General features: G+C 42.1%; 1 protein-coding gene across 1 annotated transcript in view; it reads right to left on the reverse strand.

Annotated features, from left to right (window-relative positions):
* Positions 1–8,822: 8,822 nt before the first annotated feature.
* Positions 8,823–16,115, reverse strand: part of KLHL14 (kelch like family member 14) — a 62,623-nt gene continuing 55,330 nt past the window's right edge. Inside the window, exons 5-8 of the mRNA XM_075024309.1 lie at positions 12,839–13,029; positions 12,521–12,679; positions 9,609–9,766; positions 8,823–9,137 (exon numbers count right to left, since the gene is read on the reverse strand). Coding sequence (XP_074880410.1) covers positions 8,997–9,137; positions 9,609–9,766; positions 12,521–12,679; positions 12,839–13,029 — 649 coding nt within the window. The 3' untranslated portion in view covers positions 8,823–8,996. The remainder of the gene's footprint in view (positions 9,138–9,608; positions 9,767–12,520; positions 12,680–12,838; positions 13,030–16,115) is intronic.

Below are 16,115 nucleotides of genomic sequence, written 5' to 3' on the forward strand. Positions count from 1 at the left end.
CAGCCCTGAACACTGTGACAAAGGATTAGCTCAAACTGAGGCCAGGCTGCAATGTAAATAGCCAGACAGAGAACAGAATGGCTTCTTTTATCAAACTTAACATCCCAAAGCTCTACTGATTTCATTGTCATTATGGTGGTGATTAATTTGACCCAGAGTACTGCCACCCACTGTTAAAGCCTTCGCTGCATCCCTGTTGATAGCTCTCATGACAGAGATTACAGTCTGCCACTGCGCTGTCCATAATTAGTACTTGTTGAAATGAGATTTGCCTATGGTAGCCCACTGTCCATGAGAAACCCATTCAAAATTAAACACGCTTTGGAAAATAGAGGACAGTTCATCCTCTAATTGGAACCAATGAGTACAGAATGAAGACTCTTTTTCTCATCTATTAAGTGTTGTTCCAGGTCTAAAAAAATGATTTTTTGAGTCCTCTCCATAGCTATAAATAAGTGTCCTCTGGTGAAGCACGAGGGTGCCGATTCTGTTCTGCAGCTGGATCCCAAAACGTTTGCACGGTTAATTCCCTAAACCAGCGTAATTTAATTGCTTTGTCTGAAACAAGGCCAGGGTCAGAGCACAGTGACAGTCCCTGCCACGTGGCCAAAGCCAGCGCCCCTGCCCGGCCCTGGGCGACGGGCCCTCGGGAAGGCAAGGGCTGGCACAGCCCAGGGAATACCTTGTGTCGGGGGGTGGGGGGGCACCCCAGGAGGGCATTTGGACGAGTTGTCGCACATTTCCAGGGAATGGAGGAAAGAGGAGGGAGCGAAGCCACACAGCCCGTGGCCTGCCCAATGGGCTAGCATAGAAAAGCGAGATTTATAGTGACTGGGGTGTAGGCTAGTCTGAGGCTTCACTCACCAACATTTCGGGCTGGACTAGACATGGAGTCTAATACACAATTCAGTTTGCAGGTCAAGGCTACACCCTTTGGGTTTGTTTTTTCCTGCTATAAGAGGAATGGTCAGCGTTATTGCAACCCTGAGTGCAAAGACTCAGTAACCACATCCAGTATCGCTAAGGATTGCAACAAAAGGTTTTCTGATTAAACTCTGAACTACAGGGCCAGGGATGGACACAAAGATGGTAAATATGCTGAGAATAAGTAAGCACGCTGGAATCAACTGAAGTTGATGTCCAATGACATTTTTCACAGGACAAACAGGAGAGCTGGTGTTTTCGTGATTGGAAGCATGAATACCTATAGCTATGAAAATTGTTCTACCTCGAGCCACCATCTAAAAACAAGAGGAGGGAATACAGAGCATGACACCCTTGTGCTAGTCAAAATAGACTACTGTTGGAGAAATGTGGTATCTTTTCATTTCAGGTACTGGCAGTGCTCAGTAGCTCTTGAAACCAGTGGAATATATCATGGCAAAAGTGAATGCTTGCAGAATAATTCACAAGAGGTGGTGGTGTGCCAGACATAATTCTTCACAAATGTCTTTCATTTTATTCCACTAAAAGAAGCAAAAGAGCTTAAAAGACAACAGTATTTTTTTCTGAGTGCCCAGGCACTGATAAAAGTGCCACACTTTCCTACAGCAGGTTAATTAATCTTTATGGAGTGCTGTATGTAAACTCCATTCACTAAAGCTTACTGGATTGGACTCTGTACCTGAATCCTGCACATCCAGATTATGGTTTTCATCCTCATCCTCAGTGGAAGTGCTGTTAATAACAGGATGTTTCATCTTGAATAGTGCCAAAATACCAGTCTGATCAGCTCTGACCGGGATGAGTTACAGGGAGGCTTACTAGGGATGGAAAGACCTCACTGCAAAGCTTCAGTCCATTGCAACCCTGGACTGCATTATTCTAAGTTAGACAGAAATCTTCTGGTCTTCTCTGCACTGGTCAATGCACAGCTGAACATGTGGGCCAGCTGGAGATCAGCTAAAAAGGGAAAAATCAGACTGCTGGTAGATGTAAAATCCATAGTCAGGGAGGAGAGACTGAGCCACGTGCCTAGAGAAAAGTGAAGACTGGTAGTCTTTGGGCTTGCAAAAAAAAAAGCTGCTGCAAAAAGAGTGGGAATGAACAGTTCTCCTTATCCAGAGAGAGCAGGAGAAGGAAAAGCAGCTTTGAAGATCCTTTCATTTGTGAAAGTTTTAGATGATTTAATTGTGGACTTAAATTTTTGGAAAATATTTGCTTTCTCTTTTAGGTTCTTCCTGGAATCATCTCTTTAAACTAATGAGACATTTAAGCTAGACATTAGGAAGCATTTTCTAATGATGACGATGACTACATCCCGTCACACATCACTACGAAGGTTAGGCGAGTCAGCAAACGTCTGCTGGGAGTGCGCTGGGCATCGCCGACCCCGCCGTGGCGTGGGGGAGGCAGGGGATGACCTCGGCAAGCCCCAGTCAGTCCTGTTTCCTATCACTCCAGCAAGTCTGAAGATTTATTTTCACCCTGAAGGTAATCAGTCAGTCGTGATTTTGACCTACAGTTTAATGTGCTCTCTTGCTATAGTTACAGACATCCTCCTTCTGGTTATGCTCCCTGCTGTGACTAATGGCATCTTTGCAGTTAAAGAGGTGGTTTTTAAAGAAAAACATCCAAGTTTCAGTGCTGTTACCGAGTTTACAGTTTTAGCAAAAACAATGGCACAGCAGTCCTTGCTATGGCCTATGAACTTGACATTTTTCGGGTGCTAATGTGTACGTGTATATTTATACACCTTTTTCAAAAGCCCTAAATACACAGGAAGCAACAATTTTCCTGTTACTGTTTATGCAATGGATCATCAGTCTCGGTATTCACTATTCACAGTGAAGCATGTTTAAAGTTCACTTACTCCATTCATACAAAATATTCTTGATCAGCCAAAGTTTTTTGAAAACTCAATTGTTTTGCACAAATGCAAACAAAAATGGAATTGCAAAGAATCAGGAACTGAATGAATACCACACAAGATACCGAGATACTAAGCAAGCTTTACAAATATGACCCTTCCAGTAGGGTTTTCTGGAAGATGTTTAAGGGTGAGACAAGGAACCATTTCTTAAAGAAAAAAACATAAGGAGTTTAAAGGTATTTTGCAAAATACATCAACCATTAATAAATATTATTTTTGAAAACACTGCAATGATTGAAGGTAGGTCTCCAAACTGAAGAACAGGTTTTTAGATTAAGTGATGAGACCACTTTAAATGAATTCAATTGATTTTTGTGTGTGTGTGTATACTTAAGAAATATTTGGGAAAATGCTACATTTGTTTAAATTGCCTTCCCTTGGTTTTGCTTTCTAAATAGGTTCCCTGTATCTGTTCACCTCTAAGTCCAATTAAATTCAAGGGCAGCAGATCACAAAAGCTAATGCTACTTGACCAAAATTTCTATTCTGTGTGGCAAGAAAATCAGCAGAAAGCAGCTCAAGTTTTGCTTTTTTTTTTGCTAGATAAGACTGCAGATGTCATCTGGATGCTAATTGGCGTCATTGTACAATCGTGTTAGATGCCCTGTTCTCATTCAATATTGTGGCAGGTAACACAGTACCTGTGTTCTTCAAGGAAGGATCAGTGACACAAAGGTAGTTTTCTGCTGCAGGGAGAGAACAGACAATTAGAAAATCACTATTTGTATTCAATCTCTGTTTACACTGGTTGACCACATCTCTTGCAAGCGCGCATTTCTCTCTAGCTTCAGAAATACACAAATATATCAGCACCAGAAGTCTCCTCTCGTTTTACTTTGCAATTCAGGATTGCTTTATTAATCAACGCAAGATGCATTCATTGAACTGGATTAATCCTGCATAAGTAATTTTGAAATTTCCTGCTGAAGTTATTTTTCATTTCTGGGAACAAATCATTTATTTGGATTTTCATATATCAGGATCACAGAGATTTGCCACAGTCAGATTTTAATTTTAGTTACATCTGAGCTGGCTTATATATTAGGGCACATAGTTTTGCATGAGAGCATCTTCTCAAATCTGTAATTGGTGTGGAACACTGACATGCACAGAATACATCTGACAAGGTCCAGAGAGTTAGGTTCAGTTTCGCTGATCAACATCTATGCTGCAGATTAACTGAATCTTTTATGGCATTACAAGCCCTCCAGAATTCATTAGTGTACTTTCCCTTCCCGCTAACCACTCTGACCTCCAGCGCTGCCATCTCTGCTTCCTTAGTCTGGACCTGAGAGGCCGAAACACCGACTCTTTTCCGCTGCCGCACTAACAACAGAAACGAGAACGTGTATCTTGAACTGCTCAGGAGTGTGTATGTTAGCAATTACTGTCTTGGCCTCTTTAGCACTGTTTGGGATTTCTGTCTCCTTTGTCTGTACCCGGAAAGGTCTGAAACGTGGTCTGTCCCTTAAAAACAAAAGAACTAGAGTACTATATTGGTGGTGATCATAATACAATACAAACCGGTATATATAATGAGGTTTGGCATGGGTTTTTCTCCGCAATTGGCTCACAGATGCAGCTAACAGAGTAAATCATTGTATTAAAAGCAGGAAAGGGAACAAACACTTGAAGGAAAGCCATGCCAGCTTTTGGGAGGTGGGTGCACAGTACCTTTGAAGACAGTGCTATAATCAATGAAAAATGTACTTCCGAAACACCGACTTTGCCCTCTTTCAGGGCATGCGCATGGGTTGCAAGACAGCAGCAATCCAGCCTTCTCGCGCTTCTTGGGCAGTGGATGGGACCACAGCTCAGGACCAGGGAAAAAGCTCCATTGACTGCTCTGTTGTTTTCCAGGCCCAGCTCTGCAAAAGTACCCAGGCAAGTTTGTCATGCTGAGGACAAAGAAGAGAAGATTAATGTTTGGCAGGAAGGACAGCAGACAAGGAGAACGGGAGAACAGTCCAGGTATCGAGCTCCCTAAGATGACTCTCATCTGTGAATCAGAAATGGAGAAGATGATTCCCTCCAGCCCAGCGGGGACCGGGCTGCTCTTCTTCCGCTTCTCACCACCAGCGGCAGCTCTTCTACCTTGCCACAGGTGCTGGCTGTAGTTGGGTGCTTGCCACAGCCCAGGCACCCCAGAGAGGTGTTGCTGGGCATCCCTCTCATGATTTTTGTTGTACTAAAGTCCGTGCATTGAAAGCTTGAAGGCTGCAACACCTAAGTATTCTGATTTGATCCTTCTGCTTGACAGCTAGACCACTGTAAATGATTAGCTGAAGAAAATAGTAGCGGTACCATCACCAAGTGCTTATTTAGTTTCATGTTTATTTCATGTCCTCTTTTATGGCATTTTCTCCTGTTTCTCTTCTGCATTTTGTATCACCTCTCCTGTCATTTCTTTACAGGCTTTCTCTGATGTGTGCTTCTCAGAAACCACCTTTGCCTTCCTTATTACTCCAACCCTTACTTTCTCTGTGCCCTTGATCCACAAGAACTTCCTACTTTCTCCTCTTGCAGGCTCTTTTATTCTATTTTTCCCTTTCATTCTTACCTCTTCTTTCTCACTTTATTCTGTTCCTTTCTAAATCTTATCTCTGCCCACTGCTTCCAGCTTCTCTCTTCCTTCTTCTCCCACATTACTTTAAAAAAAAAAAGCATAAATCTCTTCCCTTCTCTTCTGAAATAAACTCATTAACGAGACAGGCCTATTCATTGTGCTACCTTACTGTAGTTGCTGCTGGCTCACCTGTCCCTTCCTCATAAAAGGTTTGAACAGGACTGATCCCCGCTCGTTAGACCCAACTCTTTCATTGTGCCTCAGCCACCCCTCAGCACAGCTCTCACTTGCTGCAACAAGACAGGGGTCAGGGACTGCCTTTTTGTTTGCTCAGTGCACCCACGTGGTTTGCATAGGAAGGTTCTGGTCCCTGACAAAGGTTGGTAGGCATGAATAAATAATACATGTAGCATAGTAACTGGTATTGATAATGATTCTGCTTCCTGGTAAAACCCCTGCCTTCACCTTGTCTTCTCAGTCTGGCAACTCCTCCGCTGCTCGCCCATGCCAGCACTTCCCCTCCAAGAAGAGATATACTCATAGTTAGAAGGGTCAATCACCACTGAAGGGACATTTTGAAGAGGGAAGAAATTCCCACAACTAACATTAAATTCCCCAAAGCAAGACCGCATTTAACGAAGCGGTGTCCTTTTCACTTATCTTACCGTGGGACAGAGGAACGGGCAGAGCAGCGCAAGGCAGAGGCATTTCACAGGCATCCCATCGCATCCATAGGCTTCTGAGGTCAGACCCTGCCCACGGGCACGCAGGTCGGGCTTTCCCTGCTGGAAGCACAGGCCAGGCACGTGCGCTCAGGGGAAGACTCTGACTCACTACATTTTACTGCGTCGCTGAGTTTACAAGCACTGAGTAATGACACTTGGCGAACAATGAGGCTGTTATGTACGGCCACAAAATAAAAGAAGTTTACGCATCTACATGATAAAAAAAGTTCCAAAGAATTTAATGTAGATATTATTTATACATACACTTTATAAGTAGGAATATGGCAGACAGTTGAATTAGTACATAAAGTTTTATTTAAAGTTTCCCCCCTACAAGCAAGCTTCATTTACACAGTCTAGTACTGTACAAAATTTACATTCTTTGTGTGACTTATTCAGTTAGCACTTTCCTTGGTCATGCCTTCCTGAAAGATAGAAAGATTTACATACAGTCCTCATAAATCTTTAAATTATCTTGGTAAAAAAAAGAACCACTTAAAAGGACAACAAATATCCTTTAAAAATGGTACATTTTAGTAGAGACAGGTGACAGTCAGTGTTTAATGGCAGACCTTATCCTGATCTTAAATGTCATTCAAGGTTTCCTCATTTAGTATCTTAACAGTTTCCTTTTTATATATATTTATATTTATAGACTTTCAACAGGAAAGGAAAAAAAAAAGTCATGATTGCACCAAATATATTGTACAAGGGATCCCTTGGATCTGAACAATATAAATAAATACAAAACCAACTAAGATTGCACTATATAGTAGAAATGGGTTGAGATTTCAGGATATACACTCCATCTTTATGAGTTCCTTAGTGATGCTCACTGGAAAACTCCCCAACGGCACATTCAAATATTAGCATCTTCAGATAATTATTTTGTTTAAACAATTTTTTTCCAGGCGTGCAGCTACCTCATCAATTGGGTTATTGCATTTGTATGGTATCAGCCTTTACTGCATTACTCCAATTTTACAACTATGTAATTCTGCTGCAAGGAAGGGAGTTGCACTGCAATAAAACTGGACTGATGCCAGAAAGAAACAGTCCCATGGTATTTGCTCTCCATTATTTATATTGGTCTCAAGCATCAATATATAGTGTAATTTCTGTGTACATTCGCCCTCTTTCTATTTTGCAAAGCAAATAATGAATTCTTTCTCCCATCTATTGCCTCTGAGGCAGAAACCAACCTCCAGTAGTTGCCTGCTCCTTGCTTAATGCAGCAGCATTAAGTCCTATTGTGAAAGATGTGCAGGCTTGAAAATGCATGATCTGGGTGTGCAGGCTTGAAAATGCACGATCTGGGTCTCCTTTACCTTTTATCTGGTGCAGCTAGTTACAACTAGGCAAATTAAAGGCCAGATTCTTAGCTGACATAAAACAAAGTACATCCATTGGCTTCAATGGAGCAATGTCAGTTTATATCAGCGAAGAGGATGGTCCTGAGGGTAATGGATGCAGCATCAGTAAACCACAATGGAAGAATTATGCATATACTTTACTGATGTGTAAATGACTATGTTAACTGCAAGGTGGTGAAGAATCAGGCTCAGATTTTGTCACTGCTTTTGCAAAGCCAGGACAGAAAGATGTAAGCTTAAAACACAGCCAGCCTGATTTGTGCAAGCAACTATGAATTCATGAAGCGAGTCCTAAATGCTCCTGGTCCCATGTGGTAACATTCCGAATTCGCTTTGCAATGAGTAGTTACACAAGCTATAAGGCAGTGGAAAGTCTAGCCTCGTATTACTTTAGATCAACAGTAAAAATCTTTCAGAGTACATTTTAAGATCGACCACACAGGAGTATTTTAACTACTTACCAGTGTCTCTCCAAAATTGTGCACAATTATTTAAGAGTCCAAAGTAATACATTTATAGTTAAATGCAGTCTTTCTGTCTCTGGAGGCAACTAGCATGGATGCTCCTATCTAACAGGTTAGTGAAAAGTAAGTAAGGGTTCTGGTGCTTCGTTAAGTGGTCATAGAAATAACTTACTTTACGAACCCAGAATTTAAGGTGTAGGACCAATTTTCTGTTATAATAATGTAAAAACAGTCATTCCATGTGATTTCAGTGAAATGACTCTGACTTTACACAGGTGTGATTAGAAGAATTTGATCCTAATCCCTAAGCTGCTATTCCAAGAAGTGCTCTGTAAAGCATGGCTTTCATTGTAGTCTGCTTTCCGCTGCACTTACACACGGGGACTTTGAAGGCAGAGTGTTATTAGTTGCCAAACTGTGCAAAAACCGAATGATATTTCTTTAGCTTTTATAATCTTCTGATGCTGTGTTGCTTGCAGAGCATGTGAAGTAGCTGTAGGTTAGGATTACAGAGGAGGAGACAATTCTGCAATGCAGTGTGAGCTTTTCACTATCTGAATTCTGAAGCATTCATGAAAACAACATCCTCATGACTTCAACACAGATCACATGCAGGTAGATACAATGCACAATACTGATCTTGTCTCTTCAGGCTGTATTTGAACAGTTAGCCTTCATTTTTTTTAAAGTTAAATTTGATGTGAGGAATATCTCTGCAGCAGGAAAAAGTTAAAATCAGTCTGAAATGGCAGTCTGTCAGTATGCAATGTTCGGTGTGTTTTAGCTACTTGCTTCATAAGACACCGGCATCTATCTGAGATGGGACAACACTTGATTTTTATTTTCTTTCAGTTTGCTCCTAAAGCATAAATACGGAATAAGGGGTCAATTATGGTAGCTTTGTTTTAACAGGAATCCTGTTCTAATAAAATATTTACGTCACCCGTCATTATTGTCCCAAATGCAATCAGTGTTCGTGTCAGTGCTCCTTGACCATCATTTGTTGTACGGTACGCAGGCTGGCAATATGACAGTTGAACAAGCAGGTCCTGCAAGTGGCTCAGCAACATCTCCTTCTAGTTCTGTCCAAGTCCCTTTCTCAGGACTATAGCAAATAGTAGAAGATTTGTAGGCTCCCTGTAGTAGAACAAAAAGACATATTAAATGTGGCTTTGGTAAAACCCAAGTCAAACATTAGCTTTAAAGATGTCTGAAAGTGACTTATGGTTTTGAACTCTAATTTAGGAGCCCTTCAAGAGGTTTGGTTTTCATATGGGCTGAGCACCCAGCCTCTGCAAATTAGGTTCCTTTACAAGTGCTTTATAAGCAGAGCTATAAGCATATCGTCCCATCAATCACTTTTGCCAAATTTCATCTGGTTTTTATATTACGCCGTATCAGTGAGTATGGTCTGATAAGAACTCATCTAAATAGAAAAGCACAAAGGTGAAAAAATACTCCACGTTCTCCACAAGTTGAAAACCAAAGCAAAACCTGCCCCTGCACCTACTTCATCCCTCATCTCCTCTCTGCCCCATCTGAGTAATATAGACTGGCTGTGAGAACTCAGAAGGAATGGAAGGGTCATTGCAGAAAGCAGGTACACACCATACTCCAGCTGTAGCCTCCGACAAGGTAAATACTGTCGTCAAGGACTGCGCAGCCAGGGCCACTGCGACCCTCCAAAATAGGAGTCTGGAGGATATTCCACTGGTCACCTTTTGGATCATAGCATTCCACAAGCATTACATCAAGATGGGAGAAACCTGGATAAGGGCATTGAGAAAAGAGAATGTGCATTATGACTTACTGTTTTATTATTTGTTTTACTGTTAAATTTACTAAATTACAGCTACAATTACATTATTACAATTACACCATCACTGTTACACTTTCTCCTAGAAAATACTGCCATATACATTCAAGCCATCTTCTGTTACGTTAATGTCTCATTATTTCGGTTCAAATAAATCTGTTGAAAGCTTTTACCATTACTTCTACAGTTTTCTACAAATCACAAGTACATATAAAACCTGAACACATCAGAAGGTAATACTCAGTAATAACCTATCAATGATGCAAGCAGATTCAAGCAATATTCCTCCTCATCTATCAGTGCTAACGCGAGTTTGAACGTGTAGGAAAAGACTGTCCTGGCAGCCTTTCTCAAAAGTCAGCAGATCTGATCTATTAAAAAATCAACAGATTAAGTCTTGCTCAGAAACCAATGTCTAGTGAGCCAAGGTAGAGCTTAGACAACTGATGCCACTTGGTTCCAGAGGGACAAAGGTGCTTAGCACGACGGATGTGATGTTCAGGACCACTTTCAATTTTCAAGCTGATTTAAGGTGTACCCTAAGCACGCAGCTGTGATGTGACAAAGTCTTTAAGGTGTCAGAAAACGTAACCAAAAAAAACGGTGGTCCCATCTTTCCGTGACAGACCAAAAAAGGCTCCATGCGACTGCTGCTTTCTAATCGCCAAAGGGCAGACGGGTGTCAGCTCAAGACTCCCAAGCTGTATCAATTAGTATCAATCAAGTGAGCTGAACACAGACATAGAACCCAGGAGTCCTGGTTCCTGCTCCAATATTTAGGCATTTTTCTATCTCAAACTACCTTCTTTGTCAGAGCACCGCAGTAAAATTATGCCTTTCTTAATATGCTGGGATGCTTTACTTGACACTACTCTCTTCTCCATCAAGGTATGACAGAAAACAGGAGTTAGATTTTTTGGAAAAGCGCATTTGGTGATATTGGTACTTCACAATGATGCTACTTGTAAGAGTATTATTTATGTCAGGAATGAATCGCTATGATGAAATAATTTTTCGTTGCTGTAAAGTTTTCAAGGGGCCATAGAAAGGCCACCACAGGGTGCCCAGAGTCTGTCAAAAGCTCTGTAATGAACTGCGGTACGCACATGACTAGCTGTGATGTGGTAAATGCACTGCTAACACTAGTATACAGATCCAGCTTCACAAAGGAGGGCTTTGCCATGGAGCCCTGCTATTCCCCCCCGGTGGAGAATTTGTAGCATTTCATCCGCACTTCAGTCCCCTCCCTCCGCCCTTTCCTTGCAGCTCCTCCATTTGTTTCACTGTACGGAAGAAACCAGTTTTCCAAAAAGCCTTTCTATCAGACAGCCGTGGCTTTCCAGAAGCCTGGATGTTAAATACCTCTCACAACAGTGAGCAATTCATACGTAACAAAAGCACCTAGGGCAACAGTTGTAGAGGCAAAAATGCAATGTTTATTAGAAGTTCCTTCTTTCTCAGAGGATGGTAGGTGAAACAGGGTGAAAGAAAAGCAGAAGGCAGGATGGAAGCAATTCAAAGCTATGCAAACCAAAGCATGTGCTTTAGCTATAGGAGAGCTGTGACATGTTAACTTTTACTTTTGTAGGAGAAAAAGCCAACACTGTGGAGCTCTGCAACCTCTACAAAATTTGCAGGTGCACGTGTGCAGGCAGCTTTTACCCCCTTCACCCTGCCAGGTCCAGTCCAGGAACATCCATCACAGCTGGGGGTGGGAAGCAGAGGCACGACAGCCCTGCGCCTGGCTGCAGGGGTTTATGCACCAGTACTATTTACCAGGAAAAATTTACATCTGAGACTTTGTCCGCTACATGCTCCACAAACACTCAGATCTTCAAAAGCAGCATGTGGCTTCAGTCTCACTGGGACTCGGGTGCCAGAGTCACTGAGGCACATGGCCTGGTGTTACTGGCAGTTAACATCACTTTCTCTTTCACATTACAAACTTCCCTTTTTGTTGTTGTGAAGCTTTTTTTTTTTTTTAAGCAAGAAATGAGAAAGAAGAAAAAAATGTTAATATGAACTGTCAAATATTGTCATGGGACAAAGGAGCAGGAGCTGTGCTTTTTGTGTAAGTGGCTGGATTAAGCAGAATCTCTTTAGCAGTAATAGCAATGGCATGTAGGTATTAAGACAAAAATACCAGATGCCTAAGCAGTAGTTATTTTAATATGAGACCTTTTCAAAAGATGAAAACAAGAGACCTCTAAAAAGAATTATAATTAACAAGCTACATTTAATTCTAAAAAGGGATCTAAAGAGCCTAGTCCTAATATTTAATGGCTGGAGGTTTTTTTTCCTCTTAATTAAATCAGAAGCTTGTTTTTGTGTGTTGCTCTGAATAAAGCTCTCTCTAACTGCACATTTTGGAAAATGATTTACAGAGGAAAATATTGCTGATACTTTCGGGTCAAAGAATAATCTGTTTGTTTCATTGAATTCTTGGTAATGACAAATTGTCCATGCCTTTGAGTAATGGAAGCTCCCATTTTTATTATCTAAAGCATTCATTACTCATATATTTAATGTACTGTTATAATTTTAAAATAATTTGCATAAAATGTTTTTAAAATTGCTGGCTCAAGTGTCCTGTTAAATTGTGTTGCCTGTTTTTTCATGTATTTAACAATGACTGTCTAACAAAAATATTCTTTATCAGGAGATGGGGGACACTGAAATGCTTTTTCGCTGTTAAAAATGTGACCTTTCAAATGGTTTCCTCCAATTGCATACAGTCGATCATTCATTACAGCCAAAGTGTGGATTGCTCGCTTTGTGTTCATGTCCTGTTTTCGGGCCCAGACATCCATCACGGGGTCATAGCAGTACAGCCAGGGGACATATTCTCCATTGTGAACACCTCCTGCAAAGTAAATGTACTTCTGTTAATTAATGTAAAAAAAGACATTGCGTTGCAGCAGGAATTTAGCTCTATGTTTTTGGGTTCTGGGTTTTTATTTTTTTGGTGGTCATTTTAGGTTGTTTTTTTGTTATATATTGTTGAACTATAAAAGACACTGGCCTGAAATATATATCTTGCCATTGTGAACGGCTCCTGCGTGGGCTGCCAAAGGTTGCGGTAACGAAGACACGTAACGCCACTCGTTTGTCTCCAGATTGTAGCACTCCACGCTGGACAAGTAGCCAGTTTCGTTTCTTCCACCGATTACATACAAATTCTTGTCAAGGCGACAGGCATAGAAACTGGCTCTCCTGGAGGACAGGGCAGAACAAAACAAAACAAGCCAACAACAAACCAATTAGCCACGTCAACCCTTTTTTTAACTCTCCAGCTGACGCCCCGAACTAAGATAGCTGCTCCTTCAAATGCTACTTCAGAGAGAAGTGTCCAGGAGCTTCACAGGCCTACAGCTATCCTAGAGACTGTGGCTGCTTGGCTAATCAAATACATGCTCCACATCAAAGAAATACTTCATTTTTGGTGTCAAAACAATTAAGCACACATAAACCTGACAGAAAATACCCCTTTTCAAAGCTGTTTGTTGCTTTTTCACACCCGTGAAAGATAAAAAGGTGCTCATTAATGTTTGGGGCATTACCTTGTAAGGGATATAACAACTCAGTAAGACAAAGTGAAAAATGAGGTAGGTAATGTAACAATAATGAATTATCTTGACATTCACTTTCTTTATGGTCCTTCAAGGGTCATTGTTCCCAATTTACTAAGAGAACCACATCATCAAAATTTTTGTTCAATTATCCTTTTTTTTTCTTCTTTCTGCAGTACTGCAAATAGAACAACTTTCCTTACACTAGGTACGATATTACATTTCCACCCTTTAACTCAGAAGAGGTCTGTCTCCAACTAACTGAGAAAAGTTTTAGCCACCTGTCCGCTTTCACATGCGACTCAGGTAGGCAAGAAAAGAATTCATTTTTCTGGCCGGGACTGCTAGGTATATATTAGTTCATTTTCCTCGTGCCTCCAAAATTAACGGTGAGTGCCTGTTGCTGAAGTAAAAATAGAGCAGTAGACAGGTTTGAGAGACCCAGTTTGGTGTAATCCACTTTCAGGGAAAGCTCCCTGGCTTATTCAGCAGCGGGAAGGTTTGCTAGCATAGAGGCCTTTAATTTTAAGCTGCAATGATATGAGAAAGAAAATTGCAAAAGAGCACAGCTAGGCTAGGATGAAGACCTGTACAAAATATTGAATGACAAGAATTGTCAGTGCCAAAGCTAAAATTTTCTCCTGGGTGAAACCGGAGTGGCGCGGGAGCCCACAGACAAGCAGGCAGGTCAGGCACTGCAAGGTCCAGCCCTGACAGCTCCTGCAAAGCAGGCACGCTGGAGTGTGTCTGCAGCTCGCCAAACCCTGCTCCGCGGCTGACACAATCCGCTCCGGTTCCTGCCCAGGCACCCGAATTTGAATCTGGGAGCGGCTGTATATTGCACTCCTGAGTCGCACGGTGAATCTTGGGGGCTTGATGGTCACCCGCACCATCAAGGGCTCGATCCTGCAGACAGCTGCAAAGCATTCGGGATGAGTGGTGGTCCACATACAGAGCACACCACCTTGCAGTGAACAGCTCTGGTATGTCCCAACTCCTCCCCGAGCTTCCCTGTAGTCGGTCCATGACCAGGTGAGCTAGCACAGCCTGGTGTGCCATGTGTCTAACCTGCCATCTGGCCAGGCACGTGTTCCAGAGCATTTCCTTCAGCGAAGGCAGGAATGAGATCTCTCCCCTTTACGCAGCTGTCCATTTTCACAAAATCTGTAGTATGCTTTAACATTTTGGAGAAATTTCCCTCTTTGTTAAATGTGGCTGAGACTGGCTGGTGGTTTCTAAGTTGGAGGAGAGGTCAGGCAGACATGAAGATACAGCCATGGAAACAGCAAGCCTGGCTGGGCATTCAGGGAGCAGATCTGACGCAGTGCTGCCTGTTTCTGGCCTTACTTTTTGGATTTGGTGCACACCTGACAGGCCTCCTCACCAGCCAGGGTCACTGAGCACCTCTCGTCTACCCTTTTGCTTTTCACCTTGCCTGCACATGGGCAACTTGGACAGCGCGGGCCTGCACCCCTTGTTGAGTGGGAGTGGGACCACCACCACAGGGATAAGGCTACTGAAAAAAAAGATGCGAACAGGAGGACAGGAATACTGCTAAGTGCCTCCAGCTCAGCTGACGAATTAAATAAGACCATTTAATTTATCTGTCAATGGGCAGATAGAAGCTGATGGCATATATTGCTCTGCATGGTCGGGCAGCAAATTGTGCATCTATGTTTTTACCCTGATTTTCTATGGAAACAAAGCTTATTTGATTACCCTGTACGTGTACCCATGTCTGCTTGAGTGTTGTCTCCTCAACAAAAACCTGCTGGCTGATTTCACTCTAATTTGACAGAGAGGGCATAGGCGTTACAGGCAATCAAGTGCCTATATGCTTCCTGAGAATATGTGACAGGCCAGAGGCAAGACAGCCCGTAGCAGCCCCAAAAGTAGGAAAAGCTTCAGAGGTCACATCTTATTAGACATCAGAGAGCCTGCGTGGGCAGGCACTCTTTCTCCAACCCTCCTGTGTCTGGCAGCCGCAAGGCACAAGCCCACAGGGTGCCTGTCGTCGATGCCTGGGGTGCTCACGCATCCGCTCGTCTGTCCTCTCACACCTCCCCTGACAAACCTGTTAATGAACTGCTCTCAGCGTGGTTTTTTTAGTTCAGGTTTAATAAACAGAGGTAGGTACAACTGGCAGGCATTCTCTTAACTAGGATTTCACTGACATTATCCTGTATGTGTACTCCTGGTTTCATCCACACAGTGTCACTATAAGGAGCAAAATTAAAAGCGTCAGCATGCTTCACTCTTCTGCTTGGACGTGAATATTCACTCAGTAGCTCCTGTCACAAACATTTTAAGCTTTCTGGTTTTTTACTTTTCAATGATACAGTGTGTAAGGGGCATGCTGTTAAGTGACAGCTGTTTAAACTGCTGTAAAATATGATTCAGATTAAAATATAATACAGCAATCTTTGCACAACTTTTCCAGCAAAACCAGGAAGACGCTATCCACTCTAATCAGATAACTGGAATGCACCTCAGGATCTGTATATGGACAATAAGACAATTATTTTGTCGTTTTCTTCAGGACTTGCAAGTACTCGACAGTCACTGGTCTCTGAAATGCTTTTCCTTCACATCCCTTCACTCAATAATCAACCCAACTAACTTCTTCTCATAAGTACACACACATAAAAGGGAAGAATTTCTTTCCAGTTTCCATAGATGATGAATTTATGCCCTGAAACAAGAAATACAACAACCAGTCTGAGGTTTAAA

Source organism: Buteo buteo, chromosome 3, assembly GCF_964188355.1.
Source record: "Buteo buteo chromosome 3, bButBut1.hap1.1, whole genome shotgun sequence".
NCBI lineage: Eukaryota > Metazoa > Chordata > Aves > Accipitriformes > Accipitridae > Buteo > Buteo buteo.